Source organism: Marmota monax, unplaced genomic scaffold (assembly GCF_021218885.2).
Source record: "Marmota monax isolate L192 unplaced genomic scaffold, Marmota_monax_Labrador192_F-V1.1 WCK01_AAM20220418_F8-fsc00341, whole genome shotgun sequence".
Taxonomy (NCBI): Eukaryota; Metazoa; Chordata; class Mammalia; order Rodentia; family Sciuridae; genus Marmota; species Marmota monax.
Genome location: NW_026694916.1, coordinates 331,279 through 353,606, shown reverse-complemented (window position 1 = coordinate 353,606; position 22,328 = coordinate 331,279). Strand labels below are relative to the sequence as shown.

Here is a 22,328-nt window from a genome sequence, read left to right as displayed (position 1 = left end):
AAGGGCGGGGCAAGGGGCTATGAATGAATGAAGGAGGGACGAGGAGAAAAGGATGAATGAATGAATGGGAGAATGAATGGAAGGGTGGATGCAGAGGCGCTAGAAGGCGGGAGGGTGGGTTACAAAACAACTTGCAGCTGCCAAGCTTGCGTTGCTGAGCTGAATAGGAAGGGGGCACCCCCAGCGTCTGACTGGGCATCAGTAGGAGATTAATACTGGGGAGGGGGAGAATAAGGATTTGAAAGCTACGAAGGGGTCTGGACTCCCTACCCCTCGACCTCATGGTCCTTGGGGAACACGCCCAAGGACGGCGTGAACCTGAGAAGAGGGGCGGATCTGCTCTCCTGAGGGCGCTGTCCACGGATCTGCGGTGCGGGGTGCTGGCTCAGGTCCCCCGCAGATGGGTGGATCTTGCGGTTTTTGTACACATTGGAAAGGGTCCGAGTCGAGTCAGAAGAGAAAAGGGAAAGACTGAGGATGTGTGCCTCTGAGTCGTGTCTGTTCACAACCGGCTCTTGTCTGGAGAAAAAGGTGTGTCTGTCCTTCTGTCCGGCTGACTACCGTGCTTGTCAAGGCCCCACGCTGTACCTCTTCCTCAGTCCACTTCCCACCCTCCTCCAGCTTCTTTCCCTCCCGCGGCTCCCCCTACCCAAGGACGTTTGGAGGGCGAGACCAGACCAGGTGGGGAGGGGGTTGCGCAGGTAGGGGGGTGACTCAACTCCTTCTCTCTCCACCACTTAAAGGGAAGGTTTGAACGCAATGGGAGGGGGGCTGCGACGTCACAGTTAGACCCTCTCTGCCACCAGACCCTTGGACCGTATCTCCTGCCAGAGGGGTTGGGGCTGGGGGCTTGGATAGTTAGAGGTTCCGGGAGTTGGGGGCGATGACGCACGGATTGCGCAGAGAGAATCCATCAGCAAGCTGGGTCCGGTGAAGGGAGACCAGGCGTGGGCGGGGGTGGGGGGAGGACGGAAATGGGGAGGGGATTGGGGAGAGGGAAAGGTGGCCAGGGGAGCAGCCACTGCAGGAATGAAGGAGAGGGAGGGAGACAGGAGGGGGCTGCGGTGCAGGCAGAGAGGAGCAGTGCGGGGGCGTGGGCAGGGAAAGGGGGGAGTGACAATGACACACACCAGACACACAAGAACTGCGGACACAGGGGTGTTCGTGGGCACACGCAAGGCATCCCGAGACTCTGGAAACCAGGATCCGAGCTGTCTGTGGGGGCTCATAGCCCCTTTTGGAGCCAGTCCGAGCCCCCCTCCTCATCTGTTCCTAGTACTGACCTTCATTCTGTGTCCCCCCAACACACACATTCGCACACTTGCACACTCACGTGCTTTCCCTCTATAGCCAGCAGAGGCTTCTCGCTTCCATCAGTGGCTCGACTTTCCCAGAAGAGAGCCCATCAGCTCTGCGGGGAAAGAAGTGGGGAGGAGTGGAGAGAGAAAAGAGATGGGGGCAGGGAGAGGGAAAGAAGGAAGGAACCTGGAGCAGGTGGAAGAAGCAGGCTGAAGGAGAAGAGGGAAAAAAAAAAAAAACTACTGAGAACCAAGGTGACTGGAGAACCCAAAGGAAGGAAGGAAAAGGGATCAAGAGACCCTCTTGGCAGTGCTTCACATACCCCCTCCCACAACTCTCCAGGGCCTCCCCTGGCCCTCTGGATTCCCCTCAGATCCCTTGCCTTCATCTTCTCAGACTGTTGCATTACAGGCAGTAGTGGGATGGGGAGTGGGTCATGTCACCTTGAATGAATCAGAGAGATGTGTCAGACATCTGGGGCGGGGGGAGCCAAGAGGGCTGACTGACGGGAATAAGAATTTAAATGCAAGAAGAGGGGAGACAAGCACCTAGACACATTCTGTAAACCCCTGGGTTTGTATATGTGTGTACATGGCACCTGTGTGTGTGTGTGTGTGTGTGTGTGTGTATGTGTATACATATGTGTCAAGGCTCCTGATATGCCTCTCAGCTTCTTTCTGTATATGTGTACAGAAATTAGAAAGACCCATAGTGGGGAAGAAAAAGAAAGGGCATGAGGGAAACAAATTGTGTGTTGCATCAGATTGAGAGTGGATGGTCATGGCACTGTTTTCTATTTAAACAGGGGCTCTTCTCTTCCAAGGCATGTGACTGTTTCTGCCTGTTTCCAGATATCTGCGTAGGTTCTGATTTCTTTGGGATGTCTGTCCACCTGGGCAACTTTGAGTCTTTGCACCCAATTCTGAGTACCTGTTGGTGTCTGAAAGGTATGCCTGGCTTGGTGGTGCCCCAGAATGTGTATATATGTATGTGTGTCTTTGTGCATTTATCTGGGTTCTTTCATGCCTACTGGTATATGCTGGTGATTATGTGGACTTCCATGTGCCTTGTTCTTTCTTGCTCCTCCCCCTATTTGTTTCTAGATCTCTATGCCATAAAGCTTCAGAATCCAAGTTACTTATCTGCTGTCCCCAAGTTGTGGGTCCTTGTCCCTGGTTTTCAGAGCATTCCCCACTCCTCCATTTCACCCAACCCCACACCCCTGCATGCCTCCACTTACTCCCAGGGTTCTCAACAGGAACTCTCTCAGATATCAATATCCCAGAGCCTCAGCCATCGTGGGGTAAGGTATGGAGGAGACAAGGTGGAAACTCAGGGCACCAAAGGCAATAGGCTTGGTGATTCCATTATCTGAATATTGATGGTTGGGTCTATGGACTGTGGGTCTGCCTCTCTCCCCCAGGTTTCTGACCTGGCTCACCTCATTCACACATCTTCACCTCCCTGGAATGAGCTCCCTCTAGGAGCTTCTGGAAGAGATATGGATTAGGGACAGGTTCCTGGGATCAGGGAAAGGAGAAGATGGCAGGAAAGAAAGAGAAATGGAGAGAAAGCTAGAAAGGGCAGAGCTGAGATGGGGATGGATGCCTGGTGTTTGCTCTGAGTGGTTTGTATGAATCCATCTCTCTTTATCTTTGTTTCTGATTCTGCCATACTCCCCAGGAGGGTAGAAGGAGAAGATAGGGTTCAGTAAAGTAGTGATCCAAAGCTGAAGGTTTGGAAAACCAGGGGGTTGGGGCAGAGCATTGAGTCTTTTCCCTGAAAAATCTGGGAGAGAAAGAAAGGGCAGGGGCTCAGGGCCCCCGCAGTTCATCATCCCCTTCTTCCCCTCCCCCTCCCTCAACCGGTGACTCACCTCTGCAGCCTTTCATTGCGTCAGCCATATGGGGGGACAGTCATAGAGGGGGCATTTATGAGAGGGCAGGGGTCTCCACTTTGAAGTGAAAGGAGGTGCTGAAGACCCCCTGATAATGGCCCCATTTAGAATACATACATTATTGCCCTACTCCCTAGTCACTCCAGGGGTGGGAAGTCCAGGGAAGGGGCTGGAGGCCACTGGAGGGTCTGGAATGATGAGCAATGGGAAGGGGATTCTCACCCTGATTTTTAATCCCAGGGTCTCATTGCTTCAGACCCCCACCCACTTCTGAATGGGGGAGGGGAGGCCCTGCAAACCGGGGGAGGCAACGCCGCAGAGATGAGTCACCAAGAAAAGGAAAAAGAGAAAGAGACAGAGATGGGGAGAGACACAAAGAGAGACAACTCCTGGAGAGAATGAGAAAAGGACACACACACACACACACTAACATACAAACACAAACATCACGAAGGTGGCATCCACAAACTAACAAGAGAAAAGAAATTGTGCACGTCCATAATCATGATCCAGCCCCCTCCAAAGTCCACCTGTCACACACACAACACACTGTCATATAGAGTTACACTAAAATTCTGAGACACACCCACTTAACAAACACAATGTCACACCTAGCTTAGCACAGTCACTCAGACTTAATGCTGAGGGTTTGTCCAGAGCAATTGAGAGCCCTCATTCCTCTTACAGAGTGGCAGGAAGGGGATCAAAACCCTCAAGAAATGTGACTTCAAAAATCGAAGACGCATTTTCAGGGACTTACAGTCTGCACTGTACACACGTGACAATATACACAAGTCGCCTGCCTCCCCGTCTACACATACATAGTAACATATCAAGCATTGTCTACATCAAGAAGCCACCTGGGGTACCTGTTTCTGGGGGTACACCAGGTATGTTGTCCCGAATGCATCCACCCAGACACCCCCTGACTTGTATACATAGGTACAGAAACGCAGACACACAAAGACGCCCATGGACACACTCACACGGACGGAAACCACCTTGCGATGCCTCGCCCGCGTCCGCACTGGTCCTGGCGCCCCCGTGTGTTACTTTTCGGGATCGCAGTCTCCGCCGCTCTGGAGCTCCGCTCCCTCCCGGGGGAGTGGGGGCGGTACCCAGGCTCCTTCCACCTCCTCCCCCAACCACGCGTTGTCCACCCAGAAATGGGGAAAGCGAGAGCGGCTGGAAAACGAGTCGAGGGATGGGAGTTAGGCGCTTGGATCCTGGTGTTGAGAGAGGCCGTTCCTGGATGCCAAGATGAACTTGGGAGACGATCCCACAGAATTTGGGTAACAGCCGACTTCCAGGTCTAGGCGAAAACGAAGCCCCGGCTTAATCCGGGCGCCGCGTCGCAGCCCGCCTGGGTTCTGAGCAACCGCTTCTTTCCTCCGCTTGGTGGAGGTGGGGGCGCACAATGGCCAGCAGCCCTCCCCAGCTCCCCCCCACACACCAGGAAGTCATTAGCCCCATTGCCACGGGGCTTAGAGATCCTCTCTAATACAGGCTGCTGGGGAAGGGGGGAAGATAATATGTTACATCCCTCCCCACTAAGAAGAAGTGAAACACACACAAGGGGTGGGCAAAAGGTCCATTTTATTGCCATACGGCCATGGTGGAAATGGCAAGGAAGGGGCAGGAGGCAGCCAAGGCAGAGCAGCGTAGCCACAGAGCTGGAGCTGTGAATAGTGACAGTAGCTGTTCCCTTTGCCCACCTTTTCCCACCCACTGGCGCCCTCCTCTGCCCACATCTTGGATTCCATCCCCAGCAAACCCCGAGCTGGATCCACACTTCCCTAGCAACTGTCCACTGTCCAACAAGAAGTCCAAAGCTAATACCAACACACAGAGCGAGGTTCTGGGCATGCTGTGGCCTTGGCACACCTAGTTCTAGGTCCAGCTATTAACAGGGACTTCAAAGAAGTCACTTGGACCCTTCTAAGCCTGTTTCCTTCTTTTGACTTTGGTGTGGGATCCAGTATAGGAGACAGCACTGTACAAATGCAGTGGTTAATACTTGCATTTATATAGAAGACTCTCAAAGTCTAAATAGCATACATAATCCAGAGGAACAGTGTGCAGAAGTACAGGGAGGTGGGGGTTCCTGTTCTCCTAGAAGGTAGACTGGTTGGAACCTGAAAAACCCTATGCCAGGTTGAGGGACAGCCCCTAGGCCAGGTTTGGTTGCACCAGTTTCTGGCTGGACCCTCTAGTTAGATGGGGACCTTAGGAAACAACCCTCGAGAAAAACAACATCATTCCAGTTTGGAGCAAAACCCAGCCAGTGTGGCAAGCTGAGGAAAGCACACCACCAAAAGTAAACAGGATCCCAAGTGGGGGATCATTATAAATATATTTTATTTACAACCTCTCTCTCTGGTAATGGGGAAGGGAACAGAAGAAAAAGGGGGGAGGAGCAGAAAAACTGGTGTTTAGGAGCTAAGTGACAGGAATGTCCAGGGAGGAAGAAAATGGGGGTGAATAAGAAGCAGAAAAAGGACACTAATCTAGAAGACTGAGGGGCCAGTGAGGAAGAGCACCCTGGGCCAGTTCTGAAGCTTCAGAAGGGGAAGAGGAAGAGAAAGAACATGGATTGGGTTGGCTGTGTCCCCCGCTGGGACCTGGGCATCACACACACAATGCTGCCATTTCCATCTGATGGGTACAGAAGGGAGAAGCCAGGAATCATGGGAAGATGGACAGGGCTCTGAAGGGATCCATCATTCTTGGAAGAGAAGGGAGTGGGTAATAGGGAGCAAAGGGGCTCCCCCATCTTCAGAGGTCAAGTCTGGAGTGGGAAAGGGCATTTGGGGGAGCTAGGAGATGGCCCAGTTGAGAAAAGGGAAAGGGGAGGACCTACATGCCTTAAGGTAGGGGGACAGAGCCAACTTCTGAGGGGGTGGAGCTTGGAAATGGTAGGCACGGGCTGGCTGGGGATTTGAGGAAGGAAGCAACACTGAGTGCTTTTCCGCTTTTCTCTGGGAAGAGAAGCCTCACGTGTCGGCCTCCAGCTGGTATTGTTCCATATAACTCTGGACCAGCCCAAGCCCCAGGCCTGGTAGAAATAAGCCAGCTGTGACCACAGCTGGGGCGTCAGGAAGAGTTGGCACAAGACGTAGAGGCCGGTGAGACAGGCGCTGCAGGTGCCCCAGCAGCTGGCTCTGCACCTGCGCAATGTCGCTGCCAAAGCAGTAGATGTTGAGGGAGCGCCACCGGCGGTCGCCGCCTTGCGGGGTAGGGAAGGGGCTCGTGCACAGCGTGAGCACGCACAGGCGCGCGAGGCTGTCCACGCGACACTCCAGGCCTTTCGCCGCCAGAAGGCGCAGGTTGCTTCTTTGGGGATGGTAGGGCTGCGGGTCCAGTCCCTCCCGGAGCACGTCGCGTTGCACGGAAGGCGATAGCAGAAGACGTGCCACTTCAACGCCTGCCTCGGACACGGCCTCTGTGGCAGCGGCGACAAGGTGCCAGAGGCCTGCAGAACCGCCAGCCGGGCGCCCAGGCCCGCCAGCAGCGCCAACGCGTTGAACCAAAGCAAAAGGATCCCCTGCGGGGTCACGAGTGAGCGCGTGGCAGAGGTGGGGCGGGCGGGGGTCGCTGGAGAGTCAGGCTTCTCTGCATCTTCACTCCACACTCGCGCCTACCGGCTCCCAGCTGGGCCCTTTGGGAGGACCGACTGGGTCCAGGCAGGTAGCAGGGATGGCCAGAGGCAATGGCTTTGAATACCTGGATCCCCAGCGAGAGGCGGGATCAGTATGGAGTAGCCCTGAGACCTGGGGTATGGGTCTTTGGATACCCGAGGGGAGTGAAGCCAAGGAAAGCAAATCAATAAGTAAAATGAGAGCGGCCAAGAGGGAGGGAAAGGGCTCTAATTGGGATGTTTGGGCCCGTGAAGGGTGTCAGGATCCCCGTAGGGGTGGCCGGGTCACGGAAGTCGGGAAGTAAGGACTAACGGTTTGGGGCTGGGAGTGGGGAGTGGACTGGAAACGCACCCCAGCTGAGGTCCTGCGCTCCACGCTCCTCAGTCCTTCTCACCTGCTTGGTGATTAGCGGTATTCCTTCAGCTCCTGGGCCACCTTGACCCCCAGCTGCTGTCGTTTGACCAGCTGTGAGCAGAAGCTCTGCAGAAGCCGGGCCACGCTCTTGCTGCGCTCCCAGGGCGCCAAGCGCAGCCCCTCCACCAGCGTCGATCAAGTTCACCGACTCCAGCGGGGTCTGCAGACCAAGGTCGTCAGGGGGTATCCCAATCCTGTCTCCGCCAGGCCTCTCGCTACAGGACTTGCACACTCACTCTTCCTTCGTCACGGCCCCAGTACCAGGCCAGACCCGGGAGGCCCTGGGAACTCTCCTGAGCACTTAGGTTTCAGATTCCTAAGAAGGTAGAACAACCGGGGCTCTTCCACCGCTGGAGAGACGCTCCAACTCCGCTTGCAAAAGGTCCCAGACGGCTCACCACTCCCTTTTCTTGGCTCCATCCCCAAGAGCTTGTCACGTCCCTTAGCCCTTAGCTCGAATACTGCTTCCCCTTCACGGCTCTACAGCCCCAACTCAGTTGGTGCTGCCCTGAGCTTCCAAGTAGATCATTTAGGCCAGATTCCGTCTATTCACAGGTCCTGGTCCCAGTCTAGCTGCTCCCACCTGTAGGCTACTTTCTCTTGTTTGCCCCCTTCCTTTTGTGTTCCTGTCCCCAGAAAGTCTCAATGGGATCCTCAAACTCCGAAAGTGTCACGGGTCCCTTTGGTTCCTTTGCTGTATGGACTTCTTCCCCACGGTACCCTCACTGACCTAGCCCCTAGACCCGCATGTCCTAGGCCTTGGTCCCCAAACTGGCTATATTTTCTCAGTAAACGGATGAGGGACGAGGAAAAGCTGGCCTAAGATCCAAACCCCGAAACCTGGCTTCACCTCTTTTCATCCAGGCCCTGCCCCTTTCATCACACCCCTGTTTCCCTTGGCTTGCACCTCCAGGCGAGACAGATCCTGGGGCCAGCTGTGATAGCCATTCAGGAGGTAGTTCAAGCCCCCACAGATGCACCCCCTTACTCGCCCCGCCCCGCCCCTCCAGATGGCCGGCACCTCCTCAAACTCCGTTCTGTAGCTACCGGAAGTCCAACTGGTCAGCCTCTGCCTCCGGTCATGATCTGGTCCTGGGCTCGGCCTGCAAGAACTTGGCCTGGGCTTCATGCCCTGGATCAGTCCTTGGAGGCTTGGTCTCAACCTCAAGCCCTAATCCGGACCTGGAGTTGGCCTGGGTCTCCTGTGGCTGGACATTGGAGATCATCTTCACATCTGAAGCAGAATCTTTTTCTGGGTTAAGGACCTCCAATGTGCCTATGGCCCAGTTGGCTTCCAGCTTCACGGCACTACAGGAGAGAACCCAGCACAGGATCAGAGACCCATGTTTCCCATATCAGATTCCCTACACAATGTCCCAATAACCCCTTCCTACACACATACTCATTTTTTTTTTTCTGCTCCCTGCATTGATCCTGGTCATGGAGGACTTTCAAATCCTTCCCTCTTCCCACTAGCTCCCAGTCTCAGTTCTACCTGATCCACTCTTACCAGGATGTCCTTAATAGTCACAAACTCAGGAATCCCTAGTGAGTTCCCCAGAGACTAGCCCCAGATCCCCTCTGTGCCCAGTCAGCTCCTAGGGAGACCTGGGCAAAAGGTCAGGAGGTTGGAGACCCCAGATCTCCTTCACAGTACTGCTCCAGTGAACTACCCTATCCCCCTGACATACACATGTGAACCTGACAACCGAAGTGTACAGACGGACAGCTGCTTTAGAATCAATGCCGTTTCTCTCAGGCCAATCAACCCTGCCACCTTTACTTTTTCCTGTTTGAAATTATTCCACCTCCCCATGGTGTGACTTTGGCTCCAGTCCAGGGCTCAATGGTGATTTTGAAATAGGCAGTGTAGGTCCAGCAAACAAAACACTCACCATGATCAGACCCTCTGCCTATTCACTTCCCCTCCAAAGACAGAAGGGCAGAGCCCCTCCCCCCCCCCTTTTAAAAATCCCTGGCATCATCTCCCACCCAGGAATTTCTTTGCCCTTTCCATTCCTCAAAGTCCTTCATTTGGGTCAACCCCTTGTGGATCCAACACTCTCTTCTATTTTCCTTGCCTGGAGACAGAGCGAAAGAGAAAACCCCCTGCCCATGTCCTGATGACTCCTGATTCTAGATCTGTCTTCTCCAAATCAAGCCAACCAATCAAATCCTCCCTCCTCTCACTTTCAGCCAATTATAACACTCTCTCATATAACCTAAATAAAAGCTCCATTAACCAACCTACCAGGGGACATAGACCAGCTACTCTGTTGGGAATAATGATAGGCTTGGCTGGATTTTTTTAAAACAAAGCATAGCCAACCAAGTGTGGTGGCTCATGCATGCCTGTAATCCCAGTGAACTGGGAGGCTGAGGCAGAAGGATGGCAAGTTCAAGGCCATCTTCATCTATTTGGCGAGACTCTCAGCAACTTAGGGAGGCTCTGTCTCAAAATTAAAAAATAGAAAGGACTGGGGATGCACCTTAATGGCAAAGGGCTCTTGGTTCAATTTTTAGTACTAAAAATAAAACAAAAAAAAACATGTTTGGGGAACTATGGGGTAATTGGGGGGTGGCTTTAAGCTCCTATGCCATAGATACAGCCTATGTAAACACTTGCTATACACACAGAGCTTCAAAAGGGAGATCTCTGCATTCCTCTTTCTTTTCCAGTTCTTTCTAATCTGATTTCAGTGCTTAAGGCTCTCCCGAAACATCAGGCCAGAATTCAGAGGGAAGGGGAATCCAGATTCAGAGGTTTTAAAGCACCTGCAAGGGCCATTACTGACCAGGAGGCTCAACACTTTCCTTTCCTTAATAAGCAAACTGAGGCTTGCCCAAGGTGACTTGGCTTGGGTAAAACCACACTAAAAGTTAAAATTTCCAGGCTCCTAGGCCAGCCGAGGAGACCTCTTTTGGTGTAACTGGGTCACAAAACCTACACAGAGAGTGAGGAGAGGAAATACCAGGAGTCAGAGGTCCCAAGTGGTCTAAACTGATCTAGATGCAGAGATGGGATTGTGGGGGCAGGGGGCAACACTTGCTCCCCTACCCACTGCCAGCAACTCTATACCAGCACACAGACCTACACACCCAGGAACCACCTAAGTGCCAGGCTCTGAGGACACGGGTCCTGGAGATGCACAGGTTAGTTCCTGGCTCCTATTTGCATCTCCAGACAACCTGAGCTAGTCATCCCTGGGTCCTTGGGAAGTACAAGCTGCTGATTCCAGGGTGACACCAGCAATACTCCACTGTCCACTAGGGGGAAAATCTTGAGCAACCTGTACCTGGAACCCGTCTGCCTAATTCAAGACATTAGGCTCCATTCCCTCTCTTGCTTTCAGAATGGAGAGACTCCAGGGGCGGAAGAGCCTCCTGTAAATGACTGTTCTACATCTCAGATCAGGCGGTTTGGGTGAGAGTGGGAAAGTGAGAAGTGAGGGTGGGGAGCTCCTGAGGTCACAGGGAACAAGGAAGACTTTCCAATTCTTCCCTCTTCTTTCTTTCCAGACCCTCCCTCTACCCTTGTTCCTTTGTGGGGGACATAAACAAAGGTTTCAAGGTCCCTAGACCTTGAGGTGAATACTGAGAGCAAGGTGGATCAGGGGTTTCAGGACAAACCAAACTGTGGGCTGGCCCCATAATTCTTTCTTTCTTTCTTTCTTTTTTACTGGGAATTAAACTCAGGGGGAATTAACCACTGAGTTCAAAATATTTTTTTAAATATTTTCTGTTAATACAGGGTCTGGCTGACTTGCTTAGGGCCTCACTAAATTGCTGAGACTGGCCTTGAACTCACAATCCTCCTGCCTGAGCCTCCTAAGCCACTAGGATTATAGGTGTGCACCACCACACGCAGCTGGTCCCATAAATCTTGCTCCCTTCTCTTTCCACCCCCTAGCACAACACCCTGTAATCTGGTACTCTGAAACTAACTTCCATAAGGTGTCCAGGCAGAGGCAGAGGCAGAGGCAATCCCATGCCCCCAAGGCACTGTGGGAAATGTAGTTCAGGAAAGTCCTGAACCAAACTCCAGGAAGGGGGGCATCCTCCCTCATCCCACCTCCTTGGGGGCATTCTTTTAATCTCAAAAATATAAATGATTGCTCCAAGGAAGTGGGTGATGGGAGTCAGTACTGGGCATGCTGGGAGCTCACCCTCCACTCCACTTTCACCGCCCCCTCCCCACCTGAAATATTGGTGCCCTTGAAGCTGATGGCTTTTCAGAACTATGGGAGGAAGGTGTCCGAGGGAAGGGAGGAAAGATGCAGCAAGGCGGAGACAAAGAAGGCAGCTACACAAAGAGCCCAAAGATGAGAGCAAAGGGACAGGAAGGGAAGCAGATAGGAGACAAAGGGCGCCAGGAGATGCGGGGCTGGAGGGGACGAGAGAGGGAGCCGGAGGAGGTTTCCACCGGGAATCAAACGTGACACCTGATTCCCGGTAAGGAGAAAAGAAAAAACTCTTAGCAGGGCATTGCCTTCCCAGGGGGACCATAAATAGAAATCGTGACACACCCACTTCTTCCCAGGGTGGCTGGGGGGAGAGAGGGTACGAGTCAAGAGGAGGATAAAGTCAGAAGAGGCTGGGAGAGAACACACGGAAAACCGAGAGGGGGGACAGCACGAAGCGGGGAGGTCTGGAAAGCGCCCGGGGCAGAGGCAGGGGACCAGAACGACAGCTCAGCGAGTGGGGGAGGGGTTTGTCCCAGGGGGGCGGCAATCCGAGAGGAGGAGGCCGGGCTGGAGAGTCTTCTCGGGGGAGGGTCTGGCCTCCTCCCCTTTCCGGGAGGGAGAACTTGAAGTGGAGCAGGTGGGAGGGAGATTCCGAGGGAAGCGGTCTACTTGGCAGGGATCCCCCTGGCATTGGACCCTAAGGACAGGTGGGAGCGGAATGGCGACGGAGGACAGTTGGGAGGGATGAGGGCACACAGCCTTGGGACACCTGAGGAGAAGTCTTCCTCTAGTTATCTAGGTCACCTGACAGGGAGGGGTTGGGCCGCAGGGGAGGCGGTCGCTTTGTCCCCTGGAGGGCGGTGGCCTTCTGCTGGCCCTATTCAGCGGTCGAGGAGCAGGCCAGCCCCCTGGCCCCGGCGCAGTGCTGCCCTACCTGCGGGAGCCCGGGGCGCGGTGGTGAGAAGCGCAGGTGGCCCGCGGCGCGGAGTGGGGGCCACTAGGCGCCCCGAGAGTCAAGGGCGGAGGACGAGCCGGGACTGGGCCGCGCCGTCGGATCCCGACTGGGACTTCGAGTGCAGACGCCGGGTCTGGGCCGCAGTTCAGCGCCGGACGGCTGATCAGGGTTCAGGTGGCGCGTGCGTCTCCCGGGGCGACGCTCCGCCGCGGCCGCCGCGGCCCGGCGGCTCCGAGGGGCGGAGATCCCAGCGCCGCGGAGGAAACCCGGGACGGATCTGGAGCGGACTCCAGTCCGGCCGGGGACTCGCGAAGCGGGGAGACCAGGGGCAGTGTGGCCGCGGCAGCCGGTGCCGGGGGTGGCGGTGCAGAGTGCCCACCAGACCCCGCCTCAGGTCCGCCTGAGGAACGGGACAGGGGGCGTGGGGTGACTTGGGTTTGCGCGGAGAGTTGGTTTCTGACTTAGTGGTCACCCCGCCCCACAGCATCTCTATGTGGGTCCAGGAGTCCCCAAGGGCCCCAAAGTCGCGCTCCTCCAGGGGCCACCCTCTCTACAGAAAGGCTGCAAAGGGATCAGAAAAAGCTGAAAAGCCCTGAAACAAGAGACCTGAAGAGGCAGAAGTTGTGAGGCTGATGAGAGCTGAGCAGGGCCAAGACTTCTGGATCCTCTCAGCACTGCGGGGTGGCGGTGGGGAGCAGCCCTGTCCCCCTAGGTGCACAGGGCCCTAGTAGACCCTGTCCCCATCTCTTCTCTCCCTGGCTCAGGCCTAGGCCCTCTTAGGGCAGCACCATAAAGACTGCCAGGTGCACCGTGGAAACTAGACCAAGCGCACCCACCAGGCCTCACCCCCAGCGACCTGGGTGGGTGGGAAGAAGCGTGGGAGGAAATATGAAGCATGGACCTGTGCATCCAGGAGCTAGTACAGCCTGAGCCCCTGACTCATAACCTGGGGACCCAGCTCCTAACTCCTGAGAGGCTCAGTATCTCATCTATAAAGTGAGATTAGCATGTCTGCAGTTCCATCCTAGAAGGAGCCAGGAAAGTGAAGGACAAGACCCTCCTCCGTGCAAAGATGTGGGGGATGTGGAAGAATCCCGAGGCCTGCTGAAGGTGGTCCTTCTGCCAGGCCCAGCTCTCAAGCTCCACCCCTTCTCCCCAGGCCCAGCTCCCAAGCTCCACCCCCTCTCCCCAGGCCCAGCTCCCAAGCTCCCCACCCCCTCTCCCCAGGCCCAGCTCTCAAGCTCCACCCCCTCTTCCCAGGCCCAGCTCTCAAGCTCCACCCCCTCTTCCCACCAAGGTTTATGGCTCACCCGACTCATTCCATTTTTGTACTTTGCAAGGGGATAACTCCATAACCTGGCGACCTGATTCCATTGGCTATGCTCATGTGATAAGGTGGAGGCCTGTGGTCCTAGAGGCAAACACAACCCCACCAAGGGCTAAAGGGATGAGGATGGGGTGGAAATGGAGCTTGCATGGGCCCCAAAGTAACTGATAAGTCATTCAACATAGAACATCCCCCATTTCTGTTTTCTGTACTGCTACCACTTGGTGTGCCACAAAGGTATGGTTAAGATGGTCTTGGGGCTGGGCTTGTGGCTCGTTGGCAGAGCGCTTGCCTTCCACTTGTGGGGTACTGGGTTCTATCCTCAGCACCACATAAAAAAATAAATAAATAAAATGAAGGTATGTGTACATCTACAACTTAAATTAAAAAAAAAAAAAGATGGCCTATACCCCATTGCAGAAAAGCATTATAAAAGTTAAGTTTCCAGGAAAAAGGGCACTAGTGGCAACAGGGGGAGACCAATCACACTCTAATCTCACCCATTTCATCGGGAGCCTCACCCTTGGCCACCTGGATTGGTGTAACACTCACCCATTTCTGGTCTCCACAGATGATCAGAACTGAAAGTTTCCCAAAGTTCCAACTCCTCCTTATGTCCAAACCACGGAGAAGCCAGGTGTCACCATAAGTCCCACCTCCAGGCTACTCACAAGGCCAGTCGACTGGTTCCAGTCTCCATTCTGAGACTTCCAGAGTAGATTCTGGCATCTAGATCTCCCTGGAGGATGAGGGGGCGTGAAGAGTTAAAAGATGACTTTACTCCTGGATGTCCCTGCCAGGCAGAGAAAAACAGTGGTTTTCAGCATCCTTAAGTGTCCAGAGGATGCAGCCAAGTGGCTGCTGCATTTTGTAGATTGGCCACGGTGGAGTGTGGGATGGGAACAGGATCTGGCTGGGGAGATGAGGGTAGGTGTGAGTATTTAGGCACTTTACAGGGGAAAGTAAATTCTGAGAGGTTCGCCGACTTGGGCCAGATCCCTGCCCTATCTGAAATGTCCCCCAAAGGCATTGCTGAAGGTCGTCCCTCTGCCTGGCCCAGCTCTCAAGCTCCACCCCCTCTCCCCAGGCCCAGCTCTCAAGCTCCACCCCCTCTCCCCAGGCCCAGCTCTCAAGCTCCACCCCCTCTCCCCAGGCCCAGCTCCCAAGCTCCACCCCCTTGGTCTCCAGCCTGGGGTGCTACTGGGAGATGGTAGAACCTTTAGAAGGTGGAGCCCATTGGAAAGAAGTTATGTCATTAGGGACACACCTTTGAAGGGGGATATGGGGACCCCATTTTCTTCCTCTTTTCCTTTGCTTCCAGTCACCATAGGAGAGCATGTGCTCCTGCCATGTTATACGGTGCTGCCACAGACCCAAAGCAACAGGGCCAAGCAACCATAGAGAGAAAACTTTGAAACCGCTTTGAAACCGTGAGCACAAACAAACCTTTCCTCTTTTTAAGTTGTTTATCTTGGGTATTTTGTTAAAAAACAGCCATGGAAATCTGACGACCACAATCCTGAAGCTGGTAAGGGGCATGATCAGGTCCCCTGACTGCATATTCAGATCTCACTGTCTTCTCACCCATTAGAGGTCCCATGGGACAAGCGATGGGAAAGTACTTTGAAACCATCAAGTGAACATTGGTGCTATTAATACTGGAAATATCCTTTGGCTTCTCTGGGTTTTGTAAATGCTCTTTGCTCTTTACCGTTGGGTCCTGCATGTGGATTTTACCCTTGGTGCTGGTTTATTTCAGTCTTTTATTTGGGAGAGCTAATGGTTTGTCCCCTTTCTTGATCAGATGTACTTTATCATCAGTAGATGGAACAGTTGATCCCTGTCACCTCCCTGCTCCTCTTCTCTTTCTCTCTCTCTCTTCCCCTTTCTCTCCACCCCTCCCCAAGACTGAGGGTCAAACCCAGGGCCTCATGCATGCTAGGTGAGTGCTCCCATCACAGAGCTGCACCCCCAGCCCCAGCCCTGTCATTTGAATTTGGCCTGCCCTCTGTACATGCCCTCTTCATCCCCACTTTGACTCCCATTGTCCCCTCCCTCCATTAGACCATCTTGAATAGTCCTCCCCAGTCTCCTGAAGACCCCTGCATCCTGAGATTCTGGGGACCAGGGTTTTCTTCTCCAGATATTTGGTTCTCCTTCCACTCTCTGTGACACCTATGCTCTCTTCATCAAGTGATCCCTCTGACTGGGCTATTCCCGGCCCATGAGTCAAATCCTGACCTCCCAGGCTGTCTTCAGCTCTCCACGGCACATGCGCACTTAGAAAAAGTAACAAAATAAAAGACGAGGATGCTTTACAGGAACTGAGCCAGACAGTTCATCTCCTTAAGATCTTCACAAGCATTTGATTTTGCAGATAACACAGGGGACCAAAGTTCAAAGGGTTAACACAGGGGACCAAAGTTCAAAGGGTTAAATAGCTGGCCCCAAGACAGAGCTGGTGGGCGAGTGGCTAGAAGTCTGACTCAGAATTATAGCACTTAAAGGGATCATCCAGATCATCCCAGAAAGCAGGGTGTCACAGATGCTACACACCGGCCGGTGAGTCATGGGGACACAGTTTCTTTCCTTAGCTGTAAAGAGGACGTGGCACCTAACTTCCAGTAAGGACTGAGTAAGATATGTATGTGAAGTGCTTGGTGTAGCGTTTCTGGCACAGAAATTCAGTTAATGGTAGGAATTATCATCTAGCCAACTGGAGCTGTAATTCTCTAGGGGGATACCTTGCAGCTTGTGCTTTGGAAGAGTAGAGGCCTCTCTCTTCTTTATTCTGCAGTCGGGACTCAGGTGTGAGTCCCCCAAAGGCATTGCTGAAGGTCGTCTCTCTGCCCGGCCCAGCTCTCAAGCTCCACCCCTCTCCCCAAGCTCAGCTCTCGAGCTCCACCCCCTCTGCCCAGACTCAGCTCTTAAGCTCCACCCCCTCTGCCCAGACTCAGCTCTTAAGCTCCACATGGTACCTGGGTTGGTCTGCGAGACCTGCAGCATCAGGCAGATGGGATTCTAGATTGAAAGGCTGTCGTTTCTTGTTGGACTCTGCCTTGGTTTGCATGTGGCTTGTCTCCTGAAGGTCCCTGTGTGGGAAGCGTGGTCCCCAGTGTGTTCCTCTAGAGCAGCTAGGCTTTTTAAGAGGTGGGGCCTCATGGAAGGTCATTAGGTCATTGGCTCTTCATGAATGGGCTAATGCTGTCTCAAGGGAGTAGGTTGTTCTCCTGGGTCTGCATTAGAACCCTGGAGAATGAGGAGTTAAGTATCCCCAACACCTCCCCTGAATTTTCTGCACATGTTCCCACCATCGTCATGCTATTCTCCACGTGACCCTCACCAGCGTGGATAAGTTGTTGGCACCATGATCTTAAACCTCCAGAACTATGAGCTAAATAAACCTTTTTTTTTTCTTTACATAGTAGCCAGCCTCCTATATTTTGTCATAGCAACACAAAATAAGATAGCATCCATCTCTGTCTATGACTGTGTGTCTTTTTCTATCTCTGCCTCTCTGTCTCTGTCCATTTGGCTCTGGGGGGGAACCATCTTCTTTGTCTTGAGAAACAGCCTGTGAGGAGGCCCCTCTGTCAAGGAACTGAGGTCGCAGTCCAATTGTAAGAACTCAGCTTGGCAGCAGCTACATAAGTGAACTTGGAAGTGGAGCCTTTAGCCCTGGTTGAGCTTGGAGATCCTGCAGACCATCACAGCTTTCTGCCATCTCCCAAACACTATCCCTAACCTAACCCTAACCCTATCCCTGACCTTAACCCTAGTGTCAGAACTCAGGGTGAAGCCCCCCCCAATTCCTGACTCTCAGAAACTGCAGCAATATATGTTTATTGCTGTGAGCTTTTAGATTGGAAGTTGTTACAAATTAACAGGCAATTGACTCAGTTGATATTTATTTTCTCTCCCCCCCCCCATTCTGGGGCATTAAACCCACAGCTAATCATATACTGTACCACTGAGCTCTACCCCCATTCCCTGTCTCTCTTTTTGCAATTTATTTGTTGAAGAAATAAGATTGTTTGTCCTCCTATACAATTTTCCTCCATCTGGATCGTTTTTTCTTTTTTCGTAGTGCTGGGGCTACACTAGGTGAGCACTTAGCTACACCCCAGCCCCCCACCAAGGGCCCTGTACTGGCCACAGCCTCAGGGTGTTGCTAGCACATTCCTCTGTCCTGCTTGTCCTGTGGACTGCCCTGTCCATTAAGGTGGCCATTAGCCACATATGACTACTGAGTCTCTGAAATGTGTGGTGCAACCAACGGACTGAATCTTTAAGCTAACTTTAATTAATATAGATTTTTTTAAAAGTCATTGATTTCGGTAATTGGAAAACTTAGGAATGTTCAGGATAACTTCCTCAATTGTGAATCTTTTCTTTTAATTGTGCATTTGACATATTCTGTGTACATATTGAAGTGGTATGAATGTTTATGCCCTCCCCAGATTCATGCAGAAATCCTCATTCTGGAGAGGATGTCGGGAGAGGGCTTTGAGGTGACCAGGTCCTGTGGATGGAGCCCTCGTGAATGGGATTAGTGCCCTGATTAAAAAGACCCAAGAGACACGCTTGTCCCTCCCACTACTGAAGGTTAAGTGAGAAAGTGTTTGGACCCTCACCAGACACTGAATCTGGTGTCCCCTGATCTTCAACTTCCAGACTCCAGAACCATAAGAAGTCAAGTTCTGTTGTTCATGAACTGTCTATTGTGTGGTATTTTGTTATAGAAGCCCAAGTAGACTAAGACACGGAGGGATCAAATGTTTCCAATGGATGTTTAGCATCTAAACTGAAATATATTGGCAGTGTAAATTACACATCAGATTTCACCTGGTTTAAAAAGAATGTAAAAGATGGGTGTAGTGGCACACACCTATAATTCCAGAAACTTGGGAGGGTGGGGCAGGAGGATCACAAGTTTGAGGCCAGCCTCAGCAGCTTAGCAAGACCCTGTCTCAAACTAAAAAAATTAAAAGGACTGGGGATAAAAAAAATAAAAAAGAACATAAAATATCTCTATTACTATTTTTATATTTATAACATATTGAAATATATTTTAGATACATTGGGCTAAACAAAACATTTTACTAAAATCAATTCCTCTTTCTTTCTTTCTCTCTCTCCCTTCCCCCCCCCCTCTCTCTCTCTCTCTCTCTCTCTCTCTTTCTTTCTTTCGTACCAGTGATTGAACTCAGGGGCACCCAACCACTGAGCCACATCCCCAGCCCTATTTTGTATTTTATTTAGAGGCAGGGTCTCACTGAGTTGCTCAGTGCCTCCCTGTTGCTGAGGCTCAGGATCCTCCTGCCTCAGCCTCCAGAGCCACTGAGATTACAGGCATGCGCCACCACGCCCTGCCCACCTGTTTCTTTTTATTCTTTTTAAGTGGTGACTACCAGTAAAGTTTAAATTATACATGTGGCTCACATTACATTGTTTGCTGAGTTGGGCCTCACATTTTTGGGGAAAGACTTTTATAGGTGGTGTTGCACTTTTTTTTTTTTTAAAAATCAGGGGCTAATTATCTTGATGGAATCTTATCAGACATGGATTCTCAAGACTTAACTCCAAACATATATATTTATGCTATATGTGTGTGTGTGTGTGTGTGTGTGTGTGTGTGTATATATATATATATATATATATATATATATATATATATAGCATTTTTGGCACAGAAATCTATAAGTATATCACATTATTTATATTACACTTTTTTTTCAGTATTGGGGATCAAAAGCAGAGGTATTGTACCACTGAGCTCCATCCCCAGCCCTTTTCTTTTTTCTTCAATTTATCAGTGCTTGAAAAGTGGTAATATTCTTATTCTATCATTATGCTTTCTTTTATTTATTACTAGCTGTGATATTTCCAGAAAGAAAACTTGTCCTCCTTTTCTATAACTACCCTGAGACATAGTTGAGAAGGAAAGACAAAATAAATACTTAAATACCTAAATGCTTCCTTTTGTTAGTTTTCGGAGTCACGTGTATGCTGCTTGGCGCTCTCGGGGCCATCAATTGTTCTTTTCAGCAGCACTACGAAGTCCTGGATTGAGCTGTGTTTAATGCACTGCGATCCACGGCGGGTCCTGTTGTTAAGGCCCAAGTTATCCAACTTTTCGTTAGGGTTTGAAAGCAGCACAGAAGTACCAAGAGAGAGCTTTAGGAAGAGCTGTGAAGATGCAGCAGAGGCCTTGACCCACCAGGCATGTTGGAAGGTCAGGGAAGGTGTGTGTGGGGGGGTGGCAGATGAATTGAACCTAGATGCAGAGGGGCAGGAAGAACAGCCTGAGCAATGCCCAGGGCTGAGCAGTAGCCTGCTCCCCAAGAGCAAGCAGTGGTAGCTGCCTGCGGGGGCCTGGGGCTGCACCCTGAACCCCTCCTGGGACCGAGTTGCCTTGTGCATAGAGAGCGCCCTCCGGTGGCCACGTGGAGGATGGCAGGAGAGAACAAGCCCTGAGGAAGGGGGGGGTGGGGTGGGGGGACAAGCTCCTAAGGCTTCTTTCCTGCTACTCAAGTTAGACTCTTCCGGATTGCAAGGAGGAATCACAGTCCTGGGAGGTACTGTCCGTCTCCATGGGAGGAGAGCCATGCAGGAAGCTCCTTAATAGTCCTGAACTGTGGGGCCCAGGCCTTCTCAGTGCCCTTGGGGCAATCTGGACTCCAGCCTGGCCTCCTCTCTGCACTTCCCCAGGGAGGAGATTTCTTCCCTTTCTTTCTTTTCTTTTTTGGTACCAGGGATTGAACCCAGGGGCAGTTGACCACTGAACCACATCCTCAGCCCTTTAAGAATTTTTTTTTTTTTTTTTTTTTAATTTAGAGACAGGGTCTCACTAAGTTGCTTAGGGCCTCGCTAAATTGCAAAGCTGGCTTTGAACTCACAATCCTCCTGTCTCAGCCTCCTGAGCCTCTGGGATCATAGGAGTGTGCCACTGTGCCCAACTACAGCGTTCTTTTTCTAATTTGTCCAAAGACCACCTCTGGGTGGGTGCAGCCCCCCGACTGCATGCACAGGGACATGCTGGGTGTGGAGGCTTTGAGAGAGAGCCTGGTGGGAGGCCCTTAGGCCACTGGGGACCCCACCCCGGTGCTCTGGGACGGTGAGCTGACTCATCACAGGGGACAAGTTTGGAACCCCCAAAAACGTGAGCCGAAATAAACCTTTTCTCTGACGCGTTGCTTGTCTCTCCTGGGCTTCTGCGCCTTCCCTTCACTGTCCCTATGTCCTTTCCCAATAAATAGCCATTGTCACCACATCCCAGCAGGGTCCTGCTTACCTTGACAAGAACCAGAAACTGCCCCAAGACTCAAGCAGGTTGGTCCAGCCAGGGCCAGTAGCACACGCCTGTAATCCCAGAGGCTCAGGAGGCTGAGGCAGGAGGATCACCAGTTCAAGGCCAGCCTCAGCAACTTGGCGAGGGCCTAAGCAACTCAGCGAGACCCTGTCTCTAAATAAAATATAAGAAAGGGTTGGGATGGGGCTCAGTGATTGAGTGCCCCTGGGTTCAAACCGGCCTGAGTTCCAAGGGCCTCCAGACCAAGAGCACTGAAGCCCAGAGCTGGTTCTCTCCATCCCTCCTAGTTTAGAAGAATAACGGGATTCCCATGTAGGTGGAAGACCAGGGAGAGGGGATGTGGCCCAGAAAGCCCCAGAGCCACCAGAGGGAGCATAAAGGGACACCTTTGAAGAGTGTCCCATGCAAGTCCCCAGGAAGGGGCTGGGAGCACAGCTCAGAGGTAGAGGGCTTGCCTGGGATGTCTGAGGCCCTGGGTTCAACCCCCAGGACCACACCCAAAAGAGGAGGAAAAGAAAAGAAAGGAACCACAAAGAAAAACAATCATCCTTCAAGATCTGGAGGCCCGGAGCAGACCTGCGATCTTGTTGGTGTTTGCTAAGAACTTTCTCCATCTCCCCCCACATGCCGACCCCAGGGGGCTGGGTAAGGGCAGTTTGCAAGGGAAAGGAGGAAAGAGGTCAAGAGGTCAGCTCCACCCCTTTCCACTCTATCCTCCCCAGCTGTCCCTCCTGGCAACCAGCCCTAGTGAGCCAGGGGACAATTCCTGGGGTGAAGATCAGCATGCGGGGCTGGGGATGTGGCTCAAGAGGTAGCGAGCTCGCCTGGCATGCTTGCGGCCCAGGTTCGATCCTCAGCACCACATACAAACAAAGATGTTGTGTCCGCCGAAAATTAAAAAATAAATATTTAAAAAATTCTCTCTCTCTTAAAAAAAAAAAAAGATCAGTGTGCGGGTGACCACATCCACTGACCATTTCTTTGCACCAACTTAAAGTGAACGTAGAACTTGGTATCTGAGGCTGAGCAGAAGAGTCAGGGAACTGCTAGATCCTCCTCCAGGGACAAGGGGAAGTTCTTCCACAAGTTATGGGTCAATGGAAGGCAAGCGAAGGTACAGTTCCAATTACATCCTGACAAGTTTATTCTTGTTCTAGACCTGGCTACAAACACAAAGCCAGTCGGCATATAAGAATGATACAAGGACTGGGGATGTGGCTCAAGCGGTAGCACGCTCGCCTGGCATGCGTGCAGCCCGGGTTCGATCCTCAGCACCACATACAAACAGAGATGTTGTGTCTG

General features: G+C 52.3%; 1 protein-coding gene and 1 long non-coding RNA gene across 2 annotated transcripts; both read right to left on the bottom strand.

The window, feature by feature from the left end:
* Positions 1 to 4,775: 4,775 nt before the first annotated feature.
* Positions 4,776 to 13,533, bottom strand: Nat16 (N-acetyltransferase 16 (putative)). Its single transcript, XM_046427170.2, is given in 9 exon segments — positions 4,776 to 6,257; positions 6,260 to 6,327; positions 6,329 to 6,641; positions 6,644 to 6,756; positions 7,244 to 7,372; positions 7,374 to 7,406; positions 8,127 to 8,297; positions 8,299 to 8,556; positions 12,367 to 13,533. Coding segments are annotated over 8 exon segments (1,071 nt in total). The 5' UTR covers positions 8,475 to 8,556; positions 12,367 to 13,533; the 3' UTR covers positions 4,776 to 6,189.
* A 141-nt stretch (positions 13,534 to 13,674) lies between these two features.
* Positions 13,675 to 21,576, bottom strand: LOC131423510 (uncharacterized). Its single transcript, XR_009225193.1, has 3 exons — positions 21,009 to 21,576; positions 19,683 to 19,820; positions 13,675 to 14,453 (listed from the first exon to the last, which is right to left on the bottom strand). It is a non-coding gene; the product is annotated as an uncharacterized LOC131423510 (long non-coding RNA).
* Between the last annotated feature and the right edge of the window lie 752 nt (positions 21,577 to 22,328).